This window comes from Sinocyclocheilus rhinocerous, unplaced genomic scaffold (genome assembly GCF_001515625.1).
Source record: "Sinocyclocheilus rhinocerous isolate Xijiao unplaced genomic scaffold, SAMN03320098_v1.1 scaffold28, whole genome shotgun sequence".
Classification (NCBI taxonomy): domain Eukaryota; kingdom Metazoa; phylum Chordata; class Actinopteri; order Cypriniformes; family Cyprinidae; genus Sinocyclocheilus; species Sinocyclocheilus rhinocerous.
Genome location: NW_015652416.1, coordinates 1,288,864 through 1,310,992, shown reverse-complemented (window position 1 = coordinate 1,310,992; position 22,129 = coordinate 1,288,864). Strand labels below are relative to the sequence as shown.

Sequence of the window (22,129 nt, the reverse complement as noted above, 5' to 3'; positions counted from 1 at the left end):
ATATATCAATTACAAACACTGCAAACACTCTCGCATCAGTAGAGAGAAGAGCGCGGGAAACTGAAGAGAACAAAGAGATAATAATCATTTCATCAAATGATGCGCAATATGCATCCACTTCCGTTTTAAAATAAACAGCGTTACTGTTAGGGTTACAAATTTGCGCGCGCTTACTTTCTTTTCAGAATGTCGTTTATTGTAGCGTAGAAACTGAAAGTTTAAAATGTAGTTTTTTTCGCCTGCACAGAGATATAGAAAGTACCAGAGGGAAGTACCCTACACACACACATGAATGAATCACATTTCATTAAGCACGAAAGTAAATTTTGTTTACCTCAGTTTGACGGAGGAACGTTCGATGGCTCATTCACACCTCATCCGCATGTAATGTGATATTGATACGAAAACAACTACTGCTGCCGCCTCCTTCTGGACAGAGAGTGTTATTAATCTGCCTACAACTGATGCTATTTTTAGTATGTACCTGTAAACTTTCACTATCAACAACTCATTTCCAAATGCCCCCATTTTTTTATACTAATTAATTCTGTTCTGTTCTACAGAACTGACATGCTGAACTTAAAATTGACCCTTGATGTATGATTCATCAGTTACTGTCGTGAATAGGCGTGTGATGAAACCATAATTCTGCCTTAGGGAAGTGATAAAATGCTGAGACAGAAATAATGAAGCGAAAAACTATGAAGAAATTAGCTCTGCACTAGTCACATCTCTGTCTCATTTTGTTTGTGTCCACCTTCCGACCTGCTTAACAATTGCTGCACACGTCTAAGAAAGTATGATCAGCGTTCACATTCTTTATAATTGATAATAACCATCTTCTTGTCTGGCTCTGACAGCCTATGCATGGCCTGATTGTGATTCTGTGAGGAAGTTTCCTTAGTGATAAAGTTTGATAGGAAACCTCCATTAAACAATTCAGCTTTTTTTAGTGTCTATTATGCATATTTGAAGAGTTCAGATGCAAAATCCTGAAATTTTCTTCTAAAATTAGCATTTTTCTCAGGCTCCTATGTTTAAGTTCAGTTATTTCACATTAATGGCAGTGAAAATAACCTATTCATTGCCATTAAAGTGAAATTACTGAACCTACACATATATAGGAGTCTGAGAAAAATGCTGATTTTATAAGAACATTTCAAATGGCACTTAGAGGCTTTTGCATCTGAACTATTGATTTGTTCTGTTTCATTATTATTTAATTTGGACAGAAATAATGAAGCGAAAAACTATGAAGAAATTAGCTCTGCACTAGTCACATCTCTGTCTCATTTTGTTTGTGTCCACCTTCCGACCTGCTTAACAATTGCTGCACACGTCTAAGAAAGTATGATCAGCGTTCACATTCTTTATAATTGATAATAACCATCTTCTTGTCTGGCTCTGACAGCCTATGCATGGCCTGATTGTGATTCTGTGAGGAAGTTTCCTTAGTGATAAAGTTTGATAGGAAACCTCCATTAAACAATTCAGCTTTTTTTAGTGTCTATTATGCATATTTGAAGAGTTCAGATGCAAAATCCTGAAATTTTCTTCTAAAATTAGCATTTTTCTCAGGCTCCTATGTTTAAGTTCAGTTATTTCACATTAATGGCAGTGAAAATAACCTATTCATTGCCATTAAAGTGAAATTACTGAACCTACACATATATAGGAGTCTGAGAAAAATGCTGATTTTATAAGAAAATTTCAAATGGCACTTAGAGGCTTTTGCATCTGAACTACTGATTTGTTCTGTTTCATTATTATTTAATTTGTTCATGTATTTCCGTTTTATCGATATCTATAAAAAAGGTGAATAAATGTGCTCAGCAAAATAAGAAAATGGTAATTAGGAAAAATGCATTAAATAATATTAACGTTTTTTTTTCTATAAACAACTTATGATATTTGTTCATATATGCCCATTCTCATATTTATAAAAAAAAAATGATTCCCCCTTGGTTCTCAACATGACAATTGAGTAAAGAGTGGAACATCATCAATTTTCCATTCATGAAACACCAACAATTTCTGAACTTAAAGTGCTTGACAAATCCAGGAGAATATTTTATAGAATTTTATTGGTCCCCTTAAGAAAAATTAAAAGCAATTAAAGTATACACATTTAAAATTGGGAAATAAATAATAATACAATACAATACAATAATAAAGTGAGATAAAACAAATAAAGTAGCATAATAAAAATAACTAAACAACAAAATATTTCACATTATTTGATATTTGAATAGATTTTTTACATTTATTTATGAAATTAATTAATCTATTTGAAAAAAAAATTTTCCTGAGGAAACACACACACATATACATACACACATATATATATATATATATATATATATATATATTAGGGTGGCCGTTATTTTTATTATATATATATATATATTATATACATACATATATATAAAGTTCTGAAAGTCACAATCTAACACTGTGGAATGTTGTGTCCAGTCTCAAGCAAGACTTCCATGTGACTGGGATTAAAAAAAAACTGATCCATTGCCTGAAGACTCCTAGACAGGCTCCTCTGTGAGACATCATTGCTTTGTGTTTCCAGTTTTATTTTATATTAGATGAGAATTTAATAAGAATCTCCAATGAAGGAAAAAAAAGAGAAAAAAATGTGAAGGAAAAAATTACAATCTTTATTGTCCTAATTAATTTTTCTTTTGATTTTGGGGTGAAATAGGAGCAGGATATGGAGGCGGGGACTTTTGCTCACTTCCAGGAATCCTGAGGGATTCCCAGACTGAGTAGAGGCCTTGTTGACTCACTCTGTCTGTTCTGCTGAGAGTCTGATGATGAACTGCTGAGCCCAGAAGTGGGAGGAGCCTTACCTGTTAGGTGCAAAGCAGCTCTCTTCCTATTGGCTGAGAGGAGTCAGTATATTTCCTCACTCACAAACAATGTGAGAGTGAGCAGAGGCAGAGTGTTCAGAGCATTGAGAGGACGGACAGAGAGGCCAAGAAGAAAACTCTCAGCACATCCACTGCAAGAGGAGGCTTGATAGACTGCAAGATTAAAGTAAGTATGTTTTGATTTGGGGGGCCTATACAGTAAATGGACCTTTGTTTGTGTTGACGAGTTCAGAGGGAACACAAGCTTGCATTTTGAATGCATGCTTCATGGTTTTGTTGGATTGAGCTGCTTCTCACTTTTCACTTTGCTTTCAATGGACTCACCAACCATATGTTTCTGTAAGAGTCCCAGGAGTTGATTTATGTAACTTGCTAATTTAATTTAAAAGAGATACAATGTAATGAAAAAAACCTGTATTACATCAAGATACTGCATTCGTTAATTTTAGAAAGTCATTTTTGTGTAAAACAGGTTAAGAGCGGTAATATACAGTTTAATGCTAAATATGTTATCAACGTTATTTGTAATCAAAGTTAAATGAGCACATACATTCCAGCATTATTTGTGCATTGCATCCATTGTCATGAAAATTGTTGCGTGAATTAAATAACAAAACATTTCAGATTATTTTTATTTATTTATTTGAAATAATCTTAGCAACTTAAAAGGAAATGTGCATTCATTTGAAACACGATTCTGAGGAAACATGTTTTTTATTTATTTCATGTTCTTTTATTTTATTTAAAGTTTATTTTAAATGTTGTTTTTTTTTATTACACTTATTTTTTAAAACTGTGATTTCCAGGCCTGGGAACGTTATGAATTTTTAATACTGAAAGGCATTTTGACTAGCTATAAGCTGCTTTTTGTGATTTTTAAAAGACTAATGACTGGTTGAAGTATTGAAAATGTATTGGTCAAAAGATGTTGGAACCCTTCTGATGATATGATTAAAAGCAGAGCACAAGGGTAAGTCAAACCTCTGGGAATAAAAAAAAAAAAGTGTAGACTTGTCGAAGCATGCTGAAGTGCTGATGTGACCTGTTAATGCTAAATATGTTATCAACGTTATTTGTAATCAAAGTTAAATGAGCACATACATTCCAGCATTATTTGTGCATTGCATCCATTGTCATGAAAATTGTTGCGTGAATTAAATAACAAAACATTTCAGATTATTTTTATTTATTTATTTGAAATAATCTTAGCAACTTAAAAGGAAATGTGCATTCATTTGAAACACGATTCTGAGGAAACATGTTTTTTATTTATTTCATGTTCTTTTATTTTATTTAAAGTTTATTTTAAATGTTTTTTTTTTTTATTACACTTATTTTTTAAAACTGTGATTTCCAGGCCTGGGAACGTTATGAATTTTTAATACTGAAAGGCATTTTGACTAGCTATAAGCTGCTTTTTGTGATTTTTAAAAGACTAATGACTGGTTGAAGTATTGAAAATGTATTGGTCAAAAGATGTTGGAACCCTTCTGATGATATGATTAAAAGCAGAGCGCAAGGGTAAGTCAAACCTCTGGGAATAAAAAAAAAGTGTAGACTTGTCTAAGCATGCTGAAGTGCTGATGTGACCTGAGTGTGATATTTCTGCTTCATTGAATTCATCTGAATGTTCCCATGTCATTTAAGCAGAAGCACGTTGTGTAAATGCTGGATGGATGAGTGTCTACTTGAAGCAAATCAGCAATTTTGGAAAGCCCTCGACTGTAATTTGTTGCCTTTTAGAAAGTCCTGATTTATGAGATGAGACGAGAGAGAGTGTCTCATCTGCTGAGTCACATCCTAATGTCTCAATACGAGAGATCCTTGAGAAAACGTAGATCTCTCAGAGCATTAACTCTTAATAAAGCTCATTGTTGGGTTCCTTTGATATGATACGTTCTCAGGCAACAGACTATATAGCAGATTAAAAGTCTGTTTATGGTTTTGGAGTAATCTGAGGTAATGAGGACTCAGTTGCTGTGTCAGCAGCTTCAGTGACGTTTAAACTGTGAATTTTGCTTCTTACGCAAAACAAAGCCATTTGCTCAACTGTACATGGCGGGAGATCATGTTTGAATTTATATATTTCTAAAGCTAATCATTAAAATGCTGGTTAATTTGAGGAATTAGTATTAGCATTATTGAAACCTAATTCTAGTTATTTACTCAGAAAATCAATCTGTGACGAGGAAAATTCCTTTCTGATCCTAATCTTTACATGGATAATTTCCAGCAGTTTCTGTCTATTCATATAAGACTCTCACCTGTGTGTACGTGATGAATTCATGGGTAAAGAGAGGGTTGCGGTTGCTCACAGGTGATCGGTTTCCTGTGAAGTACCTTAACAAGCATGACAGCATGTGATAAGAGCATTGCTCTGCTATTTCCTGTCATATCAGGCATAAGTCTGAGCATGTCTGAATGATCAGGTGAGCAGCTACAGGTGTTGTGCACTGACGCCGAATGATGACTCAATCAAGAGTGATATGGGAAAAGAATAATTTTGAATGTCCCGCAGGTGTTTTGGGGATTTCATGACACATTTGATTTGTGCAATCACACGGTTGCCCTGAGTATAATTGGATGCCTTTTTTTTTTTTTTTTGCAATGCATTGTATTGGGCCAGCTTTTTTATTGTTGGATTGTAGGGTTTTCAGTTTTCTAATAAAATTCAATTAACCACATTTCTATCTACACTCTGAAAAATAGGAGGTTTTCACTGCGATGCCATAGAAGAACCATTTTTGGTTCCCTAAAGAACCTTTTAATAGTTCTTACAATAACCATTTCTTTTAGTCTATAGAACATTTTTATACAGTAGTCTATACTTTTAAAAATAAAGGTTCTTTATTGGCATCTATTATGTCATGAAGAACCTTTAACATCCATGGAACCTTTTCAATGCACAAAAGGTTCTTTATAGTCGAAAAAAGGTTCTTTAGATTTTTTAAATGCTCTTCACATTAAGAAAAAATGGAAAGGTTCTTTGAGGAACCGAAATGTTTCTTCTACGGCTTTGCTGCCTTTTAGAACCTTTTATTTTTAAGAGTTTTTCCACCATAAAGAACCTTTTGTGGAAGAGAAAGGTTCATGGGTTTTCATGGAACCATCAATGCCAATACAGAACCTTTATATTTAAGAGCATATTGGAAAAAAATCATTACTTTATCATCTGATATTGTAATGGATTTGAAAAGTTTAATAAGTGGTACTGAAAAATCTAGCTTTTCCATACATTGGGGGGTTTCTGAGAGTCCTCCTGGGCTGGCTATATAATCATCAAAGCGGCAAGTAATTTTGTCTTCATTTTAATATTTGAAATGCCTCTGTCCTAACAGAAATCCTACTGAAGACATCAGGAAACCAAGATGGCAGTCAGTTCATTTCATCGTGGGCAGTGGGCTTCACAGTCCTTGCGAGTGACAGCAAAGGAGCTCTCCATTGTTGGTGTGCGAGGCAAAAGCACGGCCATTGCTGAGCGATTTTCCAAGTAAGCAAATTTCAGGATTTGCATATCTTAAACCGATCTCACTTGTCCTTTAACCTCTCCAATTTGCTTTCACTTCGGCACTCTTTTAGTGCTCTTTAGACCTTGTTTCTAACCCTTTTTACAAGGCACCTCTGTTTTAAAAGCTGCTGTTTTGTTCTAAATTGGTTTATGATGTTCAGACCTCTGCTCCAACATTATCAGGAGGTTCATCAGCAGAAAGTGCTGTCAAATCCTATAGTGATGCTGTCAACACCCAGACACGTAGTTAAATTATTCCAGGCGCATTTTAGTGAAATTTAATACTGTTTAACTTAATTACAAATGATATACTGTACTTGCATTTAATTACTGACCTATGAGAATTCCCAATATTTACTCATTTCTTTAAAAATGTCAGAACTCTAAAACGCTTCAGATTGAAGTTCCATACTGAATTCCTCATTTTCAGTCTGGTCTCAGATATTGGACATGTTTGATTTACAGCTACATATCTGCTGCCCGACTCATTAGAAGCAGCTCGGTCAGTGTATTTCCTGCGCTGAGGAATTTCTCAAAGCATCTGGAGTTGTTCCAGTGCATCTCCTGTCAGATTTTCTAATGTCTTTTCCAGCGTTCTGCTTTTGGCTTCCTGCACCTACATCAATGACTTCACCATCCCAAGTACTGTAGATTTTCAAGCTGGCTTAGTGAGCATTAAAGAATTCAAAGTGAAGGATTAAATGGTTTAGAATCTGATTACTGACCTGTGATAGGTGTGGGCAAATATAAATCATTTGTTTGGTATTCGGCTGTTTTGCGTTTGTTCAGGCCTGCAGGACTATGATTATCATCATTCTTTGTAGTCTTTATCACTGATTTTCTTTCCAACTAACCTACATTTAGAGCCAAGGGTTAGTTTGAATGTGGATTTCCTTTGAAAATCAGATGAACTTCCTGCTTTGGGTGCTTGGGAATTTTTTAAAGTCCTTCCAACAGATGGTTAGTGTATCTGAAACCCCTTTAGGCTAGATTTCAAGTTTTGTTTTAACATGCCATAAAAATAAAACTGGAAGCAAAATCAAGACAGTCCAGTTCATCGGTTTGCACTGCTACATGTGACCACTAGGGGCCACCAATGATCAAAAGTGAAATTTTTAGGCAGATAAAAGAAGATCCAGAACAGAGAAGTCAAGCTTCTAAAGATTGCTTTTTAAACTTCATAGAAACTAGCTACTCTTCATGAGTTTAAGTTGAGTGAACTCTTCCGCTTCATTTCTTCTCAGGTACCAGAAGGCAGCAGAAGAAACCAGTTCAGACAAGAGAAAAGTAAGTTCTCACCACTTTGCTATTAATTATCTAGCTATCTATCTATCTGAAAACTGCACTACTATACTACTACTGCTGTTTAGACACGCATGCATTCAGTGTCCAGTCATCTCAATCCCTATTTAGACGTCTTAATCCGCAGGTAATTCCCATGCGCTTTACATAACTGGTCCAGTCAGTCTGTGTCTTCTGAATGGTAGTGTTTCTTCATAAATAAAACACTACGAGGAATCTTCAGTAAGAGTTTGTCAGGAGCTGCAGAAATGAGGATGAACAGGATGATACTCTTGTGGATGTAGGTATGAGAATGCAGCTGTTTCGTGTCATGAAGGTTTTGCATTGAGGTTTTGTTAAACTTTTTTTTTTAAAATCAAAGGTTTTGCTTTCTGCCCCATTGTTGTTAGATTGAACCTTAAATGTTAACTGCTCACACAACCTGGGCATGTGACTAAGCTTGTAATATCTTTCACAAACTTTCTTTATTCCCTGTTTCCTGTCACTACTTCCCCTTTTTATGTTCTTCCTGGTTCGTCTGTCCTGTTGTAAGGGGCTTGGCCTAGTTCTCTCATGCAGATATTTTCTAAAGACTAGCATCTGGTGCTGCATTTCTTCCCCCCTCATTTCCACCAACACAGTCTGAGGGAGCCACTCCTTCCATTTGCCGGGTTTCTAAAGGTTTTGTAGTCAACCTTTTTTTCTAACAGACTAACAATGATTGTGTTTAGCCAATCGCTACTAATCCAGATATTGACAAGATACTCTCAATCATTTCTATCTGCTTACAGCTTTTCCTTGGTCTTTTTCTGTGTCAAAATTGTCATAAAAGCCCTGGAGACTTTCAGTCAGTAATGTATTTTTAATCATGAGTGTATGTATTAGTATTTTTTATTAGTTCTTTTAGAATTTAAATTTAAACCTGTCTTATTGAAAACTTAAGACTGAAATAACTAAATCTGTATATACTGTTATTTAAATTGTTATTTTTTTATTATGTTTAAATTTCGATTTAGATAGTAATAGAGCAGTAGAGTCAAGACTCCGTTGTCTGGATTGTCTTCTGTCGAGATTGGAGTTTAAAAGTTGAGAAACCCCAGGAGTGAACGCTCTACTGACAGTCTCTTTGTTCTTTTACAGTCTCCAGAGAAGTCGACTCCTTCCTTGCGCAACGGCAATCTGAGTGTCCTAAAGCAGCTCTGGGAACAACCAGCCGAAACACCTACATCTCCAGAACCCAAAACACACTCCAGACAGCAGGAGAACCATCAGCGACAGCCTTTAGATCCCGGTGTTAACACCTCACTGGAGTCCACAGATGGCCAGCTTGTTGACGGCACAGAGACCCAGTTGTTGAGCGACAGTGACCAGGCGATGGAGAAGTGGACGCAAAGAGATGTGCCCATCGAAAAGCCCACAGTGCCTCTCAACAGTCTGAAGATGATGTTTGAGAAAGGCGAGACCGTTCACAACAATGTAAGTACAAATAATTATCTAAATTGGTGCATATTATCTTAATTGGGCATCTTGTCAATTTAGTAGATAACACTACTTTTTAAAATTATAATATTTTTTCCGTCTTACAAATGTTAATTGAGACTTCTTGGGCCAAAATAGTCAAAATAATCAGTATATTAGGATGATTGCGGAAGGATCATTTTCGTAATGATGCTGAAAATTTAGCTTTGATTTCTGAATGGCCTGCTTTTGCAGCTTGGTTCACATTCATAAATGTTCAGGTTGGACTGGGAGGATGTTTTGCATTGTGACTCATGTAGTCAGTGGTGGACGAAGTACACAAATCAAGTACTTGAGTAAAAGTACAGATGCGTATAATAAAATATTACTCCAGTAAAAGTACTCCCTTTTCAATTTTACTCGAGTGAAAGTCCAAAAGTACTCGATTTTTTTATGTACTTAAGTAAAAAAAGTACTGATAGATAGATTTATTTTGCAATTTTATATAGGCTACTTAATTTAATTTTATATTAGCACATATTTTTTATAATCCTACTGCTCAAAATACCTGGGATTTTCCCAAAATAATTCCCCCAGATGTAATCTATCTAGGTGAATGAATAAAAATATTTGGATTTTATATCTAAAAATTACCTCAACTTAGCACCAGCAAGCTTGTTAGCTAGACAGCAACCATCAACAATCAATATTTATTTATATTCTGTTTATGAATAAACATTCATATCTGTCTACTCGGCTAGTTAATCCAAACAATATAAAAATGTATACTGTTGATAAACAATATAAAAACAGCCGTCACATAGGGCTAAATGCGTAGCATTTTAATAAAACCGTTAACTTTACGGCAGCACACCGCTTCTGCGTCTCGGAGCACGTGATATATTATAAGGAGTAACGATAAGTTTTATGAAATGTAGTGAAGTAAAAAGTACGATCTTATGCTTTGGAATGTAGTGAAGTAAAAGTTACTCAAAATAAAAGGACTCCAGTAAAGTACAGATACTTGAAAATGTACTTAAGTACAGTAACGAAGTAAAGCTACTCCGTTACTGTCCACCACTGCATGTAGTAAGTCTAGTATGTACAGTAGTATGTCTACTCCTAAGTCCCCTTAAAGTATATTAAAGTTGGATTAATTGCTGTGATCAAGGCAACTCGATGAAACTGCATCTGTCTGTTCTGCTGGCTGGATATCTGCTTGTATTCAAAACATTCAAGAGACTGGTCATGCTGCGAGTCACATGGTCTGTGATCATGAAGACACCAGTGTGCTTCTCCAGTCTCCCTCTGAGCTCTAAGGTTGTTTCTGTGGGTTCACTGCTCTGAAACAGCCTGCAGGACGACTATTGTTAACTTGTGTTCTGTAACCTTGCATTAAATGTAAGCGCTGCTTGCTAATTCTAGCATTACTTCTCCTATTGTTCAGAGTTAGAACGTTGTTGTTTTTCTAACATTGTTGTATTAAATTTTGTCAGAAGATGTGGAAGCCTAGTTTTACTAAAGCTTCTTTTGAAACAAGATCCAGTGATTTGAATTTCTGATCTATTGTTCTCTGCTAGTCCGTGTGTCTGAAGATGACAGGAACATTCTTGTGGTGTCTTTATAGTCATGCCTCGTCTTCATCTGACATTTTTCTCAAAGGTTATGTGTTCAAAATGTACTGGGATTTCACCGTACACAATGGTGTCTCTTGTTTGTTCCACGGACTGCAAAGGGAGTCGTGCCCAACATTTTATCTGCAAAAGAGTAAGCTGTTTTGAAGTAGTGTGGGTGGAGGAGAGGGAAAGACTGAAACTGAATGCATTTTTCCCATTGTACCGTCACCACTGCATCACTAGTGGTTCAAAACGTCCCAGCATGCAATGAACTTAGATCCACACCATAGTTAGTGGTTCTTGCAAAGACAAACATCACTGTTTCTTATTGGGATTAGAGACTTTTTCCCATCCCTTATCCAAACTTTCAGTTAGTTGTGAATAGTTTAGTCCAACCAGACATTTCATGGAAACGAAATGACTCCGAACACTCGGTTTCTTGAGTTCACGTCAACTCACTCAATGATCTGGTTGCAGCAGACTACATTTGTTGTGCTTTTTTCGACATTTTTGACTTGGTAGTGACACTGATGAATAATTAAAATTCTTTTTTTAAGTTTAACTCCAACTCCTCACCCTCTCAAAAGACATTTCCATCATTAAACAGGGGTGAGGTTGCTCTCATTAAAAGTCTGTGCTGTTCTCACCGGGGGGCTGATGTCATGAGATAAACGTCCACATGATCACTGCAGGGTTCAAGCTCTCTGCTCCCATCAAAGCCAAACTTCTCTCCTTTAACCTGAGGGATGGTCATGAGGGAGAGAGACTGACTGAAATGATTTGAATTCATCATCCAGCTCCTCCAGCAGTTTTTATGTATTTTTAAATCGGCTGCAGAGATTTTCTTTATGAATGTCGCTGGATATTTAATTTGGGCTACTTTGAGAGCTGAACTGAGTAATGAACTGCCGAGAAAAGCAGTTAATAAAGAGAAGTTCCAGATATGACTAGATGTAATGACGTGCGGAGTCTGAAGGGTGGACGCATTTCATAAGAATCTAGACTTTCGCAGATGTTTTACCATCCAGTGTGCGTTATTAGTTCAGTTTTTCATTTAATTAATTTTGCTATTTTGTGTGAATAATAATAATGATAATAATAAATTAATAATAAATGTGTGTGTGTGTGTGTGTGTATATATATATGTATATGTATGTATGTGTGTGTGTGTGTGTGTGTGCGCACAGTATATATTAGTTAACCAAACTTCATGCACTAAACTAATACTGAAATAAAAGCTAGACATTAAAAATGACTAAACTAAAAATGACTAACAACAAAATTACTAAAACTGAAAATTTAAAAAAAAATTAAAATGAACATTTTTTGTAATTTTGTATGTAATGTAATTTTTTGTTACATTATTTTGTCAATAATAATAATGATAATAATAAATATATGTATGTGTGTATATACATGTGTAATAGTTAACTAAACTTCATGCACTAAACTAACTAAAAACTAGTAAAATTGACTAAAACAACAAAATTACTAAAACTGAAAAAAAAAAAAAATTTTAAATGAACATTGACATTTATAATATACATTTTGTCAATAATAATGATAATAATAAATAATTATATGTATGTGTGTGTATATACATGTGTAATAGTTAACTGAACTTCATGCACTAAACTAACTAAAACTAGTTATTAGTTATTATAAAATTAATAAAAACTAGACATTAAAAAACTAGTAAAAATGACAAAAACAACAAAATAAGTACAACTTTAGCTAAAATGAAAATTGACAATTATAAAAATAAAACTGATGCAAAATATTAATAAAATATAATAGTATCTCAATTATGCTAAAATAACACAATAATAATAAATAAAGTGTAATTATAATAATAAAATAAAGTGTGTAAATATATAGATAAATATTGCTATCGTAATAGTTAACTGAACTTCATGCACTAAACTAACTAAAACTGAAATAAAATTAATAAAAACTAGACATTAAAAAACTAGTAAAAATGACAAAAACAACAAAATAAGTACAACTTTAGCTAAAATGAAAATTGACAATTATAAAAATAAAACTGATGCAAAATATTAATAAAATATAATAGTATCTCAATTATGCTAAAATAACACAAATAATAAATAAAGTGTAATTATAATAATAAAATAAAGTGTGTAAATGTATAGATAAATATTGCTATCTTCCTTTTGCCACTTTATTTCAAGGATTAAATTAAATGAAAGTGTACTGAATTTTTTTTTTTAATGATAGATATAGTATGTGTACTGTATATATATTTTATCTTTTGTCACAGATTTTATCCTCTGATAACATAAGGACACTCCTCATTTCTGGCAGGCCGTGGCTCAGATGTTCCCATCTTTTGTGTGCTTTGGATTAATAGAGGGTCTTTTGTCTGGGCTGATGCCCCTATGGCTGCGCTGCCTTTGCTTTTTGTACTGTGTTTATTTCCCGCTCCCCTGGTGTTGGCACACCAGCCTGGAGACACAGCACTGATGCCTGGCCGGCTGGTTCCCCCACAGCCGCGCTGATGGCTAATCCACGACTGGGGGGTGGGCCGGTTTCAGCCCCCTTGTTGGATTTAGAGGTTCAAGCAGCTGCCTACCCCACCCCCCCCTTTCAGCCCTCCCCCTCTCCATCCCTCCCGCTGCTGCCAGCAAAACACTGGCATGCTCACCGGCTCTAATCTCTTCTCAGAGCACTGCCGGGCTTTAGGCAGACAGACTCGGCTCTGTAAATCTCCAGGAATCACGGCGGAACGCCCAGTGTTGTCTGTCTGATTTTAAATAGGTAAGACACGTGGCTTTCAGATCGATACATGTGGAAACTCTCTGTTGGGTGGGATGATGTCAGTTTTCCTGTCGTGCTGCTTTCCTGAGAACAATGACAATGGATACAGCAGACTTTTTGGAGGATGTGTTTGTCCTGGGATTGACTGCACTGTTGTAGGACTGTATTTGCTAGGCACTAGAAAAGTAAATGTCATTTTCGGAAACAAAAGCTTAGACGTAATATCACTACATAAAGAAATACAACATTTTCCCTCCCATTTAATTGCTAGATTTATTATATTAAATTATTGTGAGCAAGCAGGAACAGATGTCGAACTTTATAAATGTTGCCCGTGATTTTAATGAATAATTTACCGAAAAGTTTACGGATCAAACATTGTGACAAAAGCAGCTCATTTTGTCTAATATTTCACGTCATACAATTCAGCCACATCAACAGGGTCTCAAACTGTTGGGTTAATGTTGTGGGTTTAGTAACAGGGGTTCTGGTCTCAGGCCGTGGGTGTAGAATTGCATGAGAGTGGTTGTGTTGTGTGCTGGTGGTGTTGTGGCAGTAAAGCCAGACGCTGGTGTTTGTCCACGGCTCTCTGAGCTCATTAAGAGGATTATTGATGCCAGTGGAGGAGCTGACCGGCCAGAGAAGGAGACATGTTTAAACACTGCTGTCATGGCTTTAAATGTCTCTTGTCACCTTGCTAATTAGTGCTGTTTACTAAAGTATTACTTTAGCTCATGGGTTGGGGGATTTTAACAAACCCCTTACCCAGAGTGTTAAACTTTGGGGCGTAATTTTGTCCTGCACTGAATAAGACTTAATATGAAGATATTTGTATCTATTTATTTTTTGCTGGTCAACAGATAAAAAAATCCTAGAGACTTACATGTGAAGGAAGAACTCCGGTGTTGGCAAGTCCTCAGTTTTCCCACAGAATTGGGTTACTTTCATACTGTTGCTGCAGGTTTTTTTTTCTGAGTTAAAACGAAATCTTCCGCCCGGGGGTGCGTTTCTCAAAAGCATTGTTAGATAACTATGGTCATTAGTTCCACTGAACTTTATTGGTAACGACGGAACTTGCGACCATAATTGCTTTTGGGAAACGCACCCCAGAACATAATTTTTGACCGAGAAGAACCCCCAGAACACAATTTTGCCAGTCAATTTCCCCTGAAACAAGATTGGGCAAGTTTTGAGAAGCAATTGACCCTTCGCAGGGAGTTTGATTGACAGGCGATCTACACAATCATAACGGCGAATCTGCCATTTTTGTCCGACAAACAAACCAGACAGGAGAGTAGATTAACGTTAGTGGACTTGAACTTGACAAATGCTGTGTATTGACGTCTTCCTGCGGTTTAAACAAGATATCTTCTGATGTTCATTCATGTTTATTTTATACTATAACTAGTATAGAGGAAGAGATGATCGGTTCACGTTCCGCTTGAACTGAGGTGCTACAGTGATCTGTCACGACACATTAAAGAGCCACAAAACTGCATTTATTGTTTGAATATCTTAAAAAAATTAAAATATTTGAAGGCTGAGACTTTGTTTCATACCCAAAGTAACCTGCTCTGTCTTGTCTGTCAGTTTTATTTTTGCTCCGCAATGTATTTTTCACTGTGTGAGAACATGATGTGTGGTGTGAGAGTGGCATGGCTTGTCAGACATTGCAACAGTAATGAAGGGGGGCGGGTCTGTGCAAAGGGTAAATTGGGTTGGCTTTGTTACACAGACCTGGCAACCCTGAAGGACTCAAGCCATATCTAGATACCAGAATGTCATAGAGATTTAAGTGTGTGGTAAAAAACCACCCAGCAACTATTTAGCAATGCCTTAGCAACCACCCAGATCACTTAGTGACATCCTAGCAACCATCTGAAACACTCTACCAACTGCAACGCCTTAGCAACTGCACATTAACATCATGGCAACCACTCAGAATACTCTAACAACCATCTAGCAATGCTTTAGCAACTATCCAGGCCCTAGCAGCCACTAGGACATGATAGTATGAGAAACAGGAAATTTGTGAGGAGAGAATGGAAATGAGATCAAATTTGCATTGGGTCTGACTTTAAAGTCTATGAAATTCCATTGAATATCCCGTTTCATTCTGAAATGCTTCGCATTCAAGTAGTAAAATGGGTGTCAAATGGCTAGTCACATTTACTTGAAGGACTTCTTAATGCTCTCTTTGTCTTTGTTCTGTGCTTAGCACTCTTCATTAACACATGTTTCTTTGTCTGTTTAGGTGTCCAGAGAGCCTGGGAAAACAGGAGACGGTGGATCCGAGAACATGGAAGATAAAGGTGCAGAATCAAACGCGGCACTAAACAAACACACCAGTCTTGTACAATGTTTTCAGTTACATGATCTCACATCTTGAACTTCCTGCTTCCTTTTTGCAACCCTGTGAGAATCCGCTTTCTGGAAAGTGCTGATGGCAGTTCTGTGGAAATTCCTGTTTCCCATTCCCACTTTGACCTTCTGGCACACATACTTTTTCTTTCCCCCATTGTATTTCATTGAGTTGTTAGAGACCCCACTGACTAATCTGACTCTTTCTTTCGTTCTTCACAGAAAGTCTTGACTCTGGAGTCAGAATGGTGGAGTCCACCCCTCTCAGGGACCGAATGGCCATGTACCAGGCAGCTGTGACTAAGCTCGATTTCCCTTCCTCCCCCACTGTGAGTGACAACCCCTCCACCCCCCTTCACCATAAACACTACCTCAGTTACTATCACTCCGCATGATTTCATCACATGCAAATGTTCAGTCTTTCTGCTGACATTACACTATTTGCATCTGGTTTGAAGGGATAGTTCACCCCAAATTGAGAAGCCTGTCATCATTTACTCACGTTGTTCCAAAACCGTATGACTGACTGTCTTCAGTGCTTTTTTCCATGCTTTTTCCAATTAAAAATGAACAGGGACTGAAACTTTTCATGCAACCTTTAAGTTGCTGGAAATCCCCAAGAATCTCAACAGAGGCCTTAGATCTTTTTGAGTTATGTCCAATTTGTGAATGAAAAGAATGAATCAATGAATCATTTCATAAAACCCACCTTAATGATTAATGCATGAATTGGACTCAGATTTCAGGATCATCACAGAATAATGACATACATTTTGGCCAGCTTTTCTAGAGGTTAGTTACAGTTATATAAGAATATAGTCCAGAGTCGTATAGACCATTTTATGGTATTTTGATAACCCTTTTCTGAAGTTTTATGTCTTCGGTCCTCATTCATCGCATTTGCATGAGAAAATAGCAAAAAGCGATCAGTTTAAAAAGTGATTATTTTGTGTTGCATCCTAAAGTTTTGGGTTGGAATGCCTTCAGGATGATAAAATGATGACAGAATGCTCATTTTTGTGTGAACTGTTCCTTTAAGGGAGCACATGCACAAAGATAACCTTTTCCCTTTTTGTGTTCCTGGTTCTGGCAGAGTGAACCGGCAGACAATGAAGTCCGCAGTCACAGTGGGAAGCAGAAGGAAAATGTGCCGCCAGTGTCTCCTGATGTGGTGAGAACTGACAACATGAAATACTCTGACTGAACAGACCCTGTTTGGGGGCGTGTTAGAACGAGCCGTTTTAGGGGGGCGTGGCAGTCTTAACTTTGATAAAGAATATCTCTTTGGTTTTGAGACTTTAGTCTTTGCAACTTCAGGGATCTTATCTATGCACAATCAGCTTGTAACACTCCAAAGAGAAAGGAAAACTTGAAATTGCATCATATGACCCCTTTAATATATGATCCTGGCCTTACTGTGTACATACACATTTTTTGCCGCCTTAAATCATTCATCGAACAACTTGCCCCACATCTGACTTTCTTTTTTAGCTGACATCATGAATCCCTTCGATTTCTCAACCTGACTCCAATCTTCCTCCTGCTTTTCATGATGCACTCAATTCCCATGTGTTTTATTTTTGTTGAATATCCGGTTTTAGTCAGATGTCACATTATGAAAGCAGAAAGGGTTACAACTGCAGTTTCGTTTTAACACAACAGATTATACTTTTTTTTTTAAGTAGTAATGTTTCTGGCACTGTAGCCTTACTAGGTCTCTTTCTATCTGCAGGGCTCTGAATCCAACACCATGAAAAGTCCCAATTCAGACAGGAATGGTGAGTCTCTTGCAACCATACTTGCATACAAATCATGAGTAATTTTCTACTTGTTATTAATCTAAGTTTAACTGTATTTTGACACATAGTGTGACTGATAATGCTTTATTTGACTAAACTCCGTGTTTTATCAAATACATGCACTGTTAGTCACTTGGAAGTCAGCGCCCTCTAGAGATAGTTTTGTTGAAACGCCAACACTGTTCTCTCATTTTACAGGCTCCGTTATAAGTCCTGAACAAAACCAGCCTAAAACTGTTAGGGTGAGTATTCAATCAATATTAGCTTTTATTTTTATCTTTTAGTTTAGTGACGTTTATTTTTATCTCTGTATTTTTTTCTAAAACATTTGTATGTGTGTTTGTGCCCTTGAAGATGTTCCGTTTGCCTGTCCGTGAAACTTGCATCATGTGCCTTAAGACCGTGTACCCGCTAGAGAAACTTGTAGCGAATCAGCAGATTTACCACAACACCTGCTTCCGCTGTGCCTACTGCAACACTAAACTCAGGTGAGGACAAGAGTCTCTACCATGGCCCTGATCCTATACTGAAACACTTGATGTGGACAGTAGTAGGCACAAGACTGTAGGGTGTCCCATTTGTCAGTTTATGATCATAAGTTTGCTCAACCCATGCATAGCCAGTGTTACTTTTGCTGTTTTTGTCCACTGACAAAAATCTATTCTTAGTCAGTATTTTGTCATATTCATTTGTCATATTTTTTTTAACTTTTTTTAATGGTATCTAATTTTACTGTTAGACTTTTTTTTTTAAACTGTTTTCTATTTTAAACTTTATGTATTACACATAAAAATGTTGAAAACAGTCTTCTGAAATAACATTGAGTACACTACTTAAATACAATATTGTGAATTCTTTATGAATTGAACTTAAGTTAAACTAAACTTCAAACTTAACTTAAATTCACTTGTGCATTCTCGTCAATGTAGGTTATGTTTATGTTGAATATGTATAGAATGCGTTGGGGTTAGTTATTTAACAGGCTAACAAAGTGTTTCACTTTACTGGTATTTTTTAGTCCATTTTTTTTATATAAACTACTAAATTATTTGAAACGATCATATTGGCCACGTCCACAGCAGCAGAATACGGTTGTCAGTTCTGTATTTGAGTGCTTACAATACGTTCACACACGTCGATTATTTACAAAAATGACAACTGGATTCTAAATTTTCAGGTCGCACAACCAAAATTTCGGCGAAACTCTGCTGTGTGAACTGAACTGTACTGGACTAGCTGTCTGTCACTACGAGAAAGACACGTCTAGTGTCCATATTTCATGTGTAGTTCCGGTAACTTACAGAGATGGAGATATGAGCAGGGCCGGATTTACGCATGGGCATTCTAGGCACGTGCCTATGCTCGCTCGTCCAGGGGGGCCCAAACACAATGAAGAGATATATAATATTTTTGTTATACTATGGGCTATCTACAACAATAAAAGAACCAAAACCCCAGAAGACATTGAGCAAATAAATATAACAAACAACAGGGTAAAAAAACAACAAGCTATTTCTATGTTTTCCAACTTTTTTTATGTACGGAAATCACGATTTCTCCCGTTCTCTCTCACAGACGCACACACAGTAGCCTACAGACGAGCACTCGCGGACACATGCGGACAGAAACTTGTTGTCAAGAGTTGCGGCTGCCCCGCGAATTTATCAGTAAAATAGTTTCGCAGCTGAAAAGCTACATGACATTTCTCAGTAGCGAGGTTCTTGAAGCAGTTCAACTTAAAGATTCGCTATTAGTAGACGCAGATATTCACACGTGCTTAATCTCTCTCTCTCTCTCTCTCTCTCTAATAACGGCGTTTGACTGCATTAATAACTGCATTAGCCTGCATATCAATGGCTCAAGCCTCTGTTATTAGCTCTAAAATTACGTTTTGGAAATTGCAATGAAAGGTTTATGAGGTGCGCAAGAAATTAGTTCAACACACACGAGATTTCAGGACGAAAACATGACAAATGTCTTGAAATAAATCATCTTAACAATGTCTTGATGTGTGGTTGTGACTTCAGGCCGTTAAAATGATTAGAGAAATAATGCACTCCCGAAGTGGTAATGTGGCCACGACGCTGGAACCTATTAATGGAACGGTCTTTCTTCATTCTCAAACAAATGAAGACGTTCGATTTTTATTGACTGTACAAGCGCTTATTACGATAGAAAACACTAACAGTTTCCACTGATTACAAAACATTTTTGTTTGCTGGGGTGGTAATATTATATAGGCCAATTAATATGGAAGGGGGGCCCAAAATATTGTTTTGCCTATGTCACGATAAGTAGGCTAAATCCGGCCCTGGATATGAACCTTTTATAATTTGAAGGTTTCAAATCCAGTCACTGTCGAGTTTTGTGTTTTGTATTATTATATTTATAGAATGAATTGAATAGCCAGCTAGAAAAGCGATTCAATTTACCGGCGTTAGTTAAATCGCGAGCTGCTCCCGCCAGTTTTTTGGTCTGCGAGTGCGCGGGACTCAAACTCTCCGCTCTTCAGTCAGAAAAAAAAAAAAAAACAGTCGGTTAATTCAAATTTGACTAACTAATCATGTCAGCTGTGATAAACTTTAACAAACAAGTTATTAGGCCTACTTATTGAATCTTCGATGTTTACTATGGTTACACATGTGACATTAGCGCGAGAATAAAAAGGGTTGGGTTGTTTTGTCACAGGGTCCAATCTGAATAGATTTTTTTTTATTTTTCTGTTGGAAAAGTTAGTGCTTGTCGTGGCATTTTTCCTGTCATATTTTCATACTATCAACTTTTTTTTTAATTAAAATGTTTTTTGTCATTGTCGTGATGCACTGTTTTTCGTCTTGTCTGCGTTATTCCTGACTAAATAAAACAACTTTTTGTGAGTAAAAAGATCTAGGGTGCCATTTAGGACAGGACTTTATGTGTATTTAATTGATGTTAAAGTTGGTTTTTTTCTAATCTCTCACTATGTTTTGCTGCCCACTTTTGGTCAGTCTGGTGAACTACGCCTCTTTGCACAACAATGTCTACTGCAAGCCGCACTTCTGCCAGCTGTTTAAAGCCAAGGGCAACTATGATGAGGGTTTTGGCCACCGACCCCACAAAGAGCTTTGGGAGGTGCGAGGAGAAGGAGCTGAGGAGCAAGTGAAGCTGTCTCCTCAAGAAACCACCTCCAGCCCAACAGTAGAGGAGTCTCCATTGGTAAAAGTTAATGTGCTTGCGGCCACTTTAGAGACCCGCACCCAGGCCAACTCTGAGAGGATGGAGAAGCCACTGGAGACGGGACGACTCAAGATCTCCTGGCCTCCGCAGTCAGAAGGGGATGAGAGCGCAACCCATGTGTGTGGATCTGCAGACGGCAGTGGCATCAAACCCATCCGCCCGAAATGGCCTCCAGAGGGCGATGCGGTATCAAGCAACTCGGACCAATCTGATCTCCCAAAGATTCGCAGGAGCGTCTCACTCAAGGAGAGAAGCAAGCCGTTTTCCATCTTCAGCTCTGCGCCGGTCACTCAACCCAGCAAGATTTGCCAAAGATCTCCTTCAACTGAGAAGCCAAGCTCGGAGGAGGTAATGTCACCCGTTTCTTCCACCACCGACACAGTGATCTCTTCCGAGGACATGACCGAACACAACCAATCAGAAGAGGAGGAACAAGGTGAAACCGAAACCAAGGAGGAACACGATGAGGAAAAGATGGAACAGGAGGAGAAAGTGGAAGCACGAGAAGAGGAACTGTCCTCTCTAAAATGCAGCTCACCAGACAACAGTCCTTCATCGTCGCCCGAGAGCGAGTCTGGGTTGGATCCCGAGGAGAACCAAGCCTCACAAGATGTGGGTTTTTGGGATGGAGAAGAAGCTGAGGAATACAGAGCTGATGTCTCTGTGGAGGACCTCATTAAGAGGAACCGTCGTTATTACGATGAGGACGAGGAGGATGTGGTCTGAGTGATAGATTAGTTGTCTATGAACTTTCATTTCCCAGAAGCACCAGCGTATTTTCATGTAGTCTCCATTTGTGGGTCTTTTGTCTGTCTTTTGTGCAATTTCTTCATGTTTTCAGCTTATACATGTGCCTATAAATGTAAACGAACTAAAAACCAAGTAGTTGGCAGGTTATTCATAAGGTTTCTCTAGTCTAGATGATACACTAGAGCTCTTACTGTCTCTTCAAGCCTAGTTTTATGAAATTTTAATTCGTTTGGTACTTTTTTTATGTTTTATATATTAATAGGCTGGGATATTTTATTCAGCTGCTGTTCAATTTCAGAAAATTTGCATGCCTAAACAATTAAAAAAAATAAACAAAACAATTTAATTTGATTATTAGGCCAATCTTAGTGTTCAATTTAAGCACCCATCTTTTTTGTTTTGTTTTTTTATTTCACACAAGTGGTCTATCACAAATGTAATGCACTTGGATGTACTTTAAAGGTTAAACCCCCCCCCCCCCCC

At 37.1% G+C, this 22,129-nt stretch overlaps 2 protein-coding genes across 6 annotated transcripts in view; one reads left to right on the top strand and one right to left on the bottom strand.

Moving 5' to 3' along the window:
* Positions 1–5,239, bottom strand: part of LOC107714991 (uncharacterized) — an 11,174-nt gene extending 5,935 nt beyond the window's left edge. For 3 of the 4 annotated variants that reach the window (XM_016520998.1, XM_016520996.1, XM_016520999.1), the window contains exon 1: positions 335–415. The gene's annotated coding sequence lies outside the window, so the exon portion shown is untranslated. Of the gene's footprint in view, positions 1–334; positions 416–5,143 lie in introns of those variants that run through there. The other variant, XM_016520997.1, reaches the window with a different exon arrangement.
* Positions 2,822–22,041, top strand: LOC107714990 (LIM domain and actin-binding protein 1-like). Of its 2 annotated transcripts, none has more exons than XM_016520994.1 (11): positions 2,822–3,030; positions 6,216–6,369; positions 7,632–7,674; positions 8,809–9,144; positions 15,775–15,832; positions 16,104–16,210; positions 16,975–17,052; positions 17,614–17,659; positions 17,879–17,922; positions 18,035–18,168; positions 20,668–22,041. In XM_016520994.1, exons 2-11 carry the CDS (start codon positions 6,248–6,250, stop codon positions 21,620–21,622), a joined length of 1,923 nt encoding a protein of 640 aa, XP_016376480.1. In that variant the 5' UTR covers positions 2,822–3,030; positions 6,216–6,247; the 3' UTR covers positions 21,623–22,041. The 2 variants fall into 2 exon arrangements, with proteins under 2 accessions (XP_016376480.1, XP_016376479.1); XM_016520993.1 differs by having other exon boundaries at positions 2,823–3,045; positions 6,218–6,369.
* The last annotated feature ends 88 nt before the right edge of the window (positions 22,042–22,129 follow it).

What these genes read in the sequence shown, in the direction of transcription:
- LOC107714990 (XM_016520994.1), top strand. Translation starts at nt 6,248, where the DNA reads ATGGCAGTCAGTTCATTTCATCGTGGGCAGTGGGCTTCACAGTCCTTG. An exon ending in ATTGCTGAGCGATTTTCCAA is followed by an intron (nt 6,370 to 7,631) that starts GTAAGCAAATTT and finishes ATTTCTTCTCAG; the next exon opens with GTACCAGAAGGCAGCAGAAG. An exon ending in GCGAGACCGTTCACAACAAT is followed by an intron (nt 9,145 to 15,774) that starts GTAAGTACAAAT and finishes TTGTCTGTTTAG; the next exon opens with GTGTCCAGAGAGCCTGGGAA.